This window comes from Delphinapterus leucas, chromosome 13 (genome assembly GCF_059928025.1).
Source record: "Delphinapterus leucas isolate spDelLeu-1000000601 "Yukka" chromosome 13, BTC_Dleu_Yukka2, whole genome shotgun sequence".
Classification (NCBI taxonomy): Eukaryota; Metazoa; Chordata; class Mammalia; order Artiodactyla; family Monodontidae; genus Delphinapterus; species Delphinapterus leucas.
Window position 1 is genome coordinate 52,898,197 of NC_143141.1, and position 9,127 is coordinate 52,907,323.

The following is a 9,127-nucleotide window of genomic DNA, read 5'->3' on the forward strand; positions in this document are numbered from 1 at the left end:
CCCTTGCTGCTTTTAATATGTTTTCTTTGTATTTAATTTTTGACAGTTTGATTAATATGTGTCTTGGCGTGTTTCTCCTTGGATTTATCCTGTATGGGACTCTCTGTGCTTCCTGGACTTGATTAACTATTTCCTTTCCCATATTAGGGAAGTTTTCAACTATAATCTCTTCAAATATTTTCTCAGTCCCTTTCTTTTTCTCTTCTTCTTCTGGAACCCCTATAATTCAAATGTTGGTGCGTTTGATGTTGTCCCAGAGGTCTCTGAGACTGTCCTCAGTTCTTTTCATTCTTTTTTCTTTATTCTGCTCTGCAGTAGTTATTTCCACTATTTTATCTTCCAGGTCACTTATCTGTTCTTCTGCCTCAGTTATTCTGCTATTGATCCCATCTAGAGTATTTTTAATTTCATTTATTGTGTTGTTCATCGTTGTTTGTTTCATCTTTCGTTCTTCTAGGTCCTTGTTAAATGTTTCTTGCATTTTGTCTATTATATTTCCAAGATTTTGGATCATTTTTACTATCATTATTCTGAATTCTTTTTCAGGTAGACTGCCTATTTCCTCTTCATTTGTTAGGTCTGGTGGGTTTTTATCTTGCTCCTTCATCTGCTGTGTGTTTTTCTGTCTTCTCATTTTGCTTATCTTACTGTGTTTGGGGTCTCCTTTTTGCAGGCTGCAGGTTCGTAGTTCCCGTTGTTTTTGGCGTCTCTCCCCAGTGGCTAAGGTTGGTTCAGTGGGTTGTGTAGGCTTCCTGGTAGAGGGGACTAGTGCCTGTGTTCTGGTGGATGAGGCTGGATCTTGTCTTTCTGGTGGGCAGGTCCACGTCTGGTGGTGTGTTTTGGGGTGTCTGTGGACTTATTATGATTTTAGGCAGCCTCTCTGCTAATGGGTGGGGTTGTGTTCCTGTCTTGCTAGTTGTTTGGCATAGGATGTCCAGCACTGTAGCTTGCTGGTCGTTGAGTGAAGCTGGGTGCTGGTGTTGAGATGGAGATCTCTGGGAGATTTTCGCTGTTTGATAGTATGTGGAGCTGGGAGGTCTCTTGTGGACCAGTGTCCTGAAGTTGGCTCTCCCTCCTCAGAGGCACAGCACTGACTCCTGGCTGCAGCACCAAGAGCCTTTCATCCACACGGCTCAGAATAAAAGGGAGAAAAAGTAGAAAGAAAGAATTAGTAGAAGTAGAAAGAAAGAAAAGAAAGAAAGAAAGAAAGGAGGGAGGGAGGGAGGAAGGAAGGAAGGAGGGAAGGAAGGAAAAAAGAGATAAAGTAAAATAAAATAAAGTTAAAATATAATAAAGTTATTAGAATAAAAAATAATTATTAAGAGAAAAAAAGAAAAAAAAATTTAAAACAACAAATAAATGGATGGATAGAACCCTAGGACAAATGGTGGAAGCAAAGCTGTACAGACAAAATCTCACACAGAAGCATACACATACACACTCACAGAAAGAGGAAAAGGGGAAAAAAAATCATAAATCTTGCTCTCAAAGTCCACCTCCTCAATTTGGGATGATTCGTTGTCCAAAGGAGGGAAGGAAGGAAAGAAAGAAAGAAAGAAAGAAAGAAAGAAAGAAAGAAAGAAAGAAAGAAAGAAAGAAGATAAAGTAAAATAAAGTTATTAAAATAAAAAATAATTATTAAGAAAAATTTAAAAAAAAAAACCGTACGGATAGAACCCTAGGACAAATGGCGGAAGCAAAGCTATACAGACAAAATCTCACACAGAGGCATACACATACACACTCACAAAAAGAGGAAAAGGGGAAAAACTCATAAATCTTGCTCTCAAAGTCCACCTCCTTAATTTGGGATGATTCGTTGTCCATTCATGTATTCCACAGATGCAGGGTACATCAAGTTGATTGTGGAGCTTTAATCCGCTGCTTCTGAGGCTGCTGAGAGAGATTTCCGTTTCTCTTCTTTGTTCTCACAGCTCCCAGGGGCTCAGCTTTGGATTTGGCCCCGCCTCTGCGTGTAGGTCGCCGGAGGGCATCTGTTCTTAGCTCAGACAAGACGGCGTTAAAGGAGCCGCTGATTCGGGCTCTCTGGCTCACTCAGGCCGGGGGAGAGAAGGGCATGGAGTGCGGGGGGAGCCTGCGGCGGCAGAGGCCAGCGTGACGTTGCACCAGCCTGAGGCGCACCGTGCGTTCTCCCGGGGAAGTTGTCCCTGGATCACGGGACCCAGGCAGTGGCAGACCACACAGGCTCCCCGGAAGGGGGGTGTGGATAGTGACCTGTGCTCGCACACAGGCTTCTTGGTGGCGGCAGCAGCAGCCTTAGCGTCTCATGCCCGTCTTTGGGGTCCGCGCTTTTAGCCGCGGCTCGCGCCCGTCTCTGGAGCTCCTTTAAGCAGTGCTCTTAATCCCCTCTCCTCACGCACCAGGAAACAAAGAGGGAATAAAAAGTCTCTTGCCTCTTCGGCAGGTCCAGACTTTTCCCCGGACTCCCTCCCGGCTAGCCGTGGCGCACTAGCCCCCTGCAGGCTGTGTTCACGCCGCCAGCCCCAGTCCTCTCCCGGCGCTCCGACCGAGGCCCGAGCCTTAGCTCCCAGCCACGCCCGCCCCGGCGGGTGAGCAGACAAGCCTCTCGGGCTGGTGAGTGCCGGTCAGCACCGATCCTCTGTGTGGAAATCTCTCCGCTTTGCCCTCCGCACCCCTGTTGCTACGCTATTCTCCGCGGCACCGAAGCTTTCCCCCTCCGCCACCCGCTGTCTCCGCCCGCGAAGGAACTTCCTAGTGTGTGGAAAGCTTTCCTCCTTCACAGCGCCCTCCCAGTGGTGTAGTTCCCGTCCCTATTCTTTTGTCTCTGTTTTTTCTTTTGCCCTACCCAGGTACGTGGGGGGTTTCTTGCCTTTTGGAAGGTTTGAGGTCTTCTGCCACAGTTTAGTAGGTGTTCTGTAGGAGTTGTTCCACGTGTAGATGTATTTCTGGTGTATCTGTGGGGAGGAAGGTGATCTCCGCGTCTTACTCTTCCGCCATCTTCCCCTGTTTTGTACTTTTAAGAAAATCTATAGTTATAAATTTACTTTTTAAAATTAATTTAATGAAAAATAAACCTATTTTTTTGTGTGTTCTACTGTTGTTTAAAGTCAATGTTAAGTTACTTTTGTGACCAAAATTTTTGTCTTCCCACAGGTGACTTGTATATAGGAGGAGTGGCCAAGGAAACGTATAAATCCTTGCCGAAACTCGTCCATGCCAAGGAGGGCTTTCAAGGCTGCCTGGCATCAGTTGATCTAAATGGACGGCTTCCAGACCTCATCTCAGATGCTCTTTTCTGCAATGGACAGATTGAGAGAGGCTGTGAAGGTACTAGATCTTTGTTATCACACTCAAAATAATTCTAATTCCACCTATAAATGAGAGCAGCAAAATTCTCTGGCAGGCAAAATTTTCATTTCTGACAATTGACCAAACCCCCAGTTACGGCTTAAAAGTCCTTATTCATGTTTTAAACTTTTCATCCCATAAATCTTAAATTTTCTGGACTGTTGGCAAACCTAGACTAATGCCTGATATAAAATGGGAGCTATGGATCTCGTTATTTTCTGCTTCTTTGCATTCTTTAGTTCACCTAATTAGTGTGCTAATCACTTCTGCAGTGCTTTCGTTATAGCATTAAATAGATACTCCACTTGGACTAGAGAAACATATTTACTCCAGCAAACGTTAATCAATTTGAGCCTGCCTTTTGACATCTACATTCAATAGGATACAACAAGAGAATAACATTCAGATACCCATTCTCAAGTCACGGTTTGGTTTGTTTCTACCTGGCAGCAAGAGTGTCTCCCACATATTATCCGTTTGTTTTAGCAAAAATTGGTTTCTTCTGTTACCCAAAGCTAATATTCCATACTTCAGAAATGTGCTCAAGTATCTTTCTGTACTTTCGTGTTCTCTATCAGACTAAGATCTGTAGGAGTACTTTTTGATTGCTACTTTCATTTTAGATAATTTTCACTTCAACACCTCAGGTTATTTGAGCCAATTCTCCCTCCATAAATGCAATTTAATCACATTATCCTGAATTTTGTAGCTGTGAATGTGTTGCTGCTTCTCTTTTCATGTTGAATACAGTTTGGGCCATTTTGAAAATTTTAGATTCATAAGGAAATTTCATATGGGGGAAGCAAAGAAAGATGTGAATTCCTGTCTCCCAGGAGATTATGAATCATGTCTTCTCAGCCAAAATAATGCTATTAGATTTAGCAATTACCTAAGTACATATAAATTTTTTATTTGGAAATACATTTTTTTCTCTCTATAACATATGTTTCCCTGAAAAGTCAGGTGAAATTCAAATTGTGTTTTAATCACGCCAGAGGATAAGATTATTTAATGGAAATCTTTGTTGAGTTCATTTTTAATGTTTTGCTGTATTTATTTACTTTGTTTCAAATTTTGGTATAAATGCCCTTTTGTGAAACAAAGGGAAACTATGTGTTTTCTCCTTTTACCAATTTAGCAAAGGAAACAAAATTGTTAAGTGAATAAATTCTCTCTAGTGGATGGAGACAAAAATGTGGGACATAACTTTGATTCTTGGAGGTGATCTAATAAGTGAGAATATATGGGGTTTTTTTTAAAGGTACTACAAAATCTTCCGAAAACATTTTTCAAACATAGGCCTTTCGGGCTTCCCTGGTGGCACAGTGGTTGAGAGTCCGCCTGCCAATGCAGGGGACGCGGGTTCGTGCCCCGGACCGGGAGGATCCCACATGCCGCGGAGCGGCTGGGCCCGTGAGCCATGGCCGCTGAGCCTGCGCGTCCCGAGCCTGTGCTCCGCAACGGGAGAGGCCACAACAGTGAGAGGCCCGCGTATCGCAAAAAAAAAAAAAAAAAAAAAATAGGCCTTTCTACAAGTTGCTCGGTAAATTCTCACCTACAAGAAATGGTGGGAGCAGACAGACACATTCACAGCTAAACGCTCGCAAGATAGAAAACCAAACCCACACACATGACCTCCCACCACTGGCACATAATGTGAGTGGGTGAGTGGAAGGGAAAACTAATAAGAAATGTACTGAGAAAGTGTATTTACAGAAATAAAATTTGGTGTTATTTTCCATCATAACCTAATAAGCAATTTGGTTGAGGTGATTGTACATCTTCTTGGGTAATTTTAAACTATGGTTTGAACATCTGAAATCATTCAGTAGATTATGACATTAGCTCCTTCCTTACCTTATCTAGTTTGCTTTAATATCTGAGCTTTAATAATTCTCACCCTCTTTTACTCCCTTTTCCTTTATTTTTAGAATGTTGCCATGCTCCTGCCTTTCTGCCTTGACACTTCCCTGATTTTTTTCATTCCAATGTCAAGGTTAACAATTTTTAATGTATGATTATTTCTGTCCTCTGTGGTTCCTAGGAATAATCTCAGATGTACCTGTCAGAGGTGTAATTGATGAGATACACGTATTTTTAGGATTGGTGGTAAACTTCTAGATACTCAATACATTATTTCTCTAAAGATTGTTCTCATGGGATTTTGAGCTCAAACCACATTGGAGTCACTTAACTTCCATATTAATAGAAATAGTTTAAATTTGACATCACTAAATGATATCTTGTCAAGATTTTCCACCATTTCTACCCAAGACCCACAAATCTCTAAAGTTCTTTCATGTAAAAAGTCATTGGCCTTCTCTCAATAATCACTTGCTGCCTTTCATTTCTGACTTATTTCAGTGAGTAATAGCTGATTTTATTTACACACCACGTTAGCTAGCAGAGGGAACTTACCTTGTCCTTTTCCCTTTACATTAATGTTTCTCAACTTGAGCAAGTATTGGAATCACCTGGAAAATTGTTAAAACCCATGTTACTTGACACCAACCCAAGGTTTCTGATTCAGTAGGTCTAGGATGGGGCTCTAGAATTTACATTTCTAGCAAGTTCCTAAATGATGCTGCTGCTTTTGGTCTGACACCAGACTTTGAAAATTCCTACCTGGAAAGGCATTGACCTGCTTACTTAAGAGAAAATAGAGACTGGCAATCCACCAATAATCAGGCTCAGTTAAGCTCAATACTGAGTCAAGATAACTTCCATACATGAAGTCAGTGAAACAGTTTTTAATTTAGGCACTTGCATAGACTCATAACATTCAACACTGGAATTGCACTATAAGCTACAGAAATACTTCACTATTAAAGCTACCATCGATTAAGCACTGGTAGCAGTAAGTTTACATATGCAATTTCATTTCCCAAAACTCTATCAATTAGGTATTACTGTTTTGTTTTTTTTTTTTAGAAGAGTAAATTGAGCCTTAGAGGTGTAAGGTGACCTTCCTAAGGTCACACAGCACGTAAGTGGATGATGGAAGCTTTGAACCCAATTTTGCCTTACTTGAAATCCCAGGCATCTAAGCACTTTCCTATATTGTTTCTTTGGTTTCCAGACATTGTAGTTTTACCTTCACTTTCCTTTCCTTTGCAAACATCCTTATTATTATTTTTTTATTTTTCGGTACGCGGGCCTCTCACTGTTGTGGCCTCTCCCGTTGCGGAGCACAGGCTCCGGACGCACAGGCTCAGCGGCCATGGCTCACGGGCCCAGCCACTCCGCAGCATGTGGGATCTTCCTGGACCGGGGCACGAACCCGTGTTCCCTGCATCGGCAGGCGGACTCTCAACCACTGCGCCACCAGGGAAGCTCCCATATCCTTATTTTTAACCACTTAATACAAATATCCTTGTGGCTTGCTCCCAGTTTTATTCACTGATAAAATAAAAAGGACATTATATAACTAAAAAGGAAGTATAAATTCAGGGTTTTGTCTTGTGAAAATGACTGTCAATGTTTAAATATTTTTCAAGAAGGTGAGTACTTTAAAAAATGTGACTTGTCAGGCATAGGCATGCATTCACTTGTAATACCTGAATATATAAAGACTGTTGTGATAATGGAAAACATAATAAAGCATGTCTTTATGCTCACATAAAGGCTTGGCAGCTACTCTGAGTGGCTGCTCTACAATATGGGCAGGCAGGTTATTTTTTAGAATTGCAATTTTACCATTTTTAGAGTTAAGCATTATTTTGCAATTGTATTTCTGATAATTTTTGCAAAAAGAAAAACAAAAACATGGCTCTTCATCAGTTCTTGCTCCTGCTCTTTCCTTCTGCTGGGCAAGTCAGGAGAATAGTATCCTTTGATAACACAGCCCGTGACCCAGGCTGGGCTTGTACCAGAGGAAGGACTGTGCTAAGGAATATTGCTTTGAGTTTTTTTTTTAAAACAAATATTAATTATTTTCAGTCTTTAATGCCATGGAATAAAGATCATTGGACCACTTACCTCTCACAGATTGGAAGAAAAACAAAAACTGAGCAATTTAGTGTCTCTTAGCTCTTTGATGCAATAGGTGAGAAAAACTATTATATCCATTCAGGTCTCCCAGGCCTGGGAGATTTTTATTATTATTAAAAACGACTATTATTTTTGTTATTATTACTACACTGATTATTATTATTACTATTATTATTATTATTATATAATTAGTAGTTACAGTATTATGATTTCTGAATTTGTAAAAATTCATATTGAATGTTTAGGCTATATTCAATAACTTCTTATGAAGAATACCGTGACTAAGAAATTTATAATAAAATTATGGTTGTAAGGAGGATGTTTATAATTGATGTTTATAGGAACATCAATTTGTACAAAATCTAATCACAGATAATTCTCATGTATTCACTAGAGCAGTTACCTCAAAGGCTCTCAGTGTTAATAGCATCTAATTAGCCTGGTGTCTATTTTTGTATTTTCATAAAACCTAAGATTGTGTTTACTAGAAAATATCTTCAGTTTATACTCTAAAGGTATTGAGGAGATGGTGTTCCCTTCCCACCTAAGATAACCCTTATTAGTGAGGTTCTACTGTAATAAATATTCGCAGGGCAGTATTTAAGAGTTGAAGACAGTTATAGAGGAAGAGAAAATATAGATGTAACTCTGAGATCTGTAAGAAATCTGTACCCAGTCTGGTAAAAGCAAAGATAAATACTCCACGTTGCAATCTTGTAAAGGAATTTTCTTTATGGGGAATTATACTGCAATTTGTTTCTTCCATCCTTTACTTTTTCTTTCATCTACCAAATGGTGTATACATTTTGATAGTTTGGTGTCACTGTAAGGTCCAACTGTTGACAGAGAGTGGCTGGCATTACAGTTTTAAGCCTTAACTACAATAGCAAGATAAAAGACCTAGAGGGAAAAAAATAGAAAGGGATAATTGGTCTTCTAATGACCATCGTCTACACTGTATCTGCATGTGACAAATCTTCAACTAAGCAATGCAGTCACTTTGTGTCATCGGCTCAGTTAACCATAATATAAATACATATATAGTGAAATTCTAATCAATTATTGCTTTCTTGGTTTTGGCTTCTCTTAAGATTTATGGCTGTTAATTATTAATTTGTTTGCTCTACATAGCATTTCTCTCCCCCTTTACAGCAGCATGCTTTTTTGAATCTGAATGTTCTTCTATGTTTGCCCCATTTCAGTATTGCTTACTAACATTTAATATATTTTGCTTTTTTTTTTTTAATTTTGCTGACAAAGTTGCATTGATGAAAGCTGACTTGCAAGGTAGATAGCCCTGTGTGTATAAAACAAGACTGAAACCCCGTAATACACAGTGGAAACCTCAAAATAACATTTTTACATTTTTGCAGTAACTGTTATTTGAAGTTTTCATTTTTCCCCTTCTTGAATGTTGTGCAAGAAACTTCATTTTGTAGCATAGTTTGCATAAAGGCTTTCAGTCTTGAATGTTTGTATAGTGATTACCTTTAGTGCTTTGATCATCCTTTTTTAGTTCTTTGTTTTTCAGTGTTCTAGTTATGATTCTTTAGAAATAGACTAGCATTCTTTTTACTTGTATGTTACATGGGGGCATGTCATTTATACAGAGTTTTTAGTTTTATGTTTAATTGCATGAAATTGTTAAAGCATGTGGATTGATACTTGCCAACATACCTATCCAAAACACCCAGCAATCATAACTTTATTCATAGTTTGTGCAGGAAAACTTCTAGAAACTTATAGGACATTTTTGTATAACTCTCTTCAGTGGTTCCTTTTTTTTTTTTTTTTTTTTTTTTTTGCT

General features: G+C 39.4%; 1 protein-coding gene across 1 annotated transcript in view; it reads left to right on the forward strand.

Moving 5' to 3' along the window:
* Positions 1 to 5,293, forward strand: part of LOC111174770 (neurexin-1) — an 85,449-nt gene extending 80,156 nt beyond the window's left edge. Inside the window, exons 11-12 of the mRNA XM_089922492.1 lie at positions 3,136 to 3,309; positions 5,262 to 5,293. Coding sequence (XP_089778618.1) covers positions 3,136 to 3,309; positions 5,262 to 5,293 — 206 coding nt within the window. The remainder of the gene's footprint in view (positions 1 to 3,135; positions 3,310 to 5,261) is intronic.
* Positions 5,294 to 9,127: the final 3,834 nt, after the last annotated feature.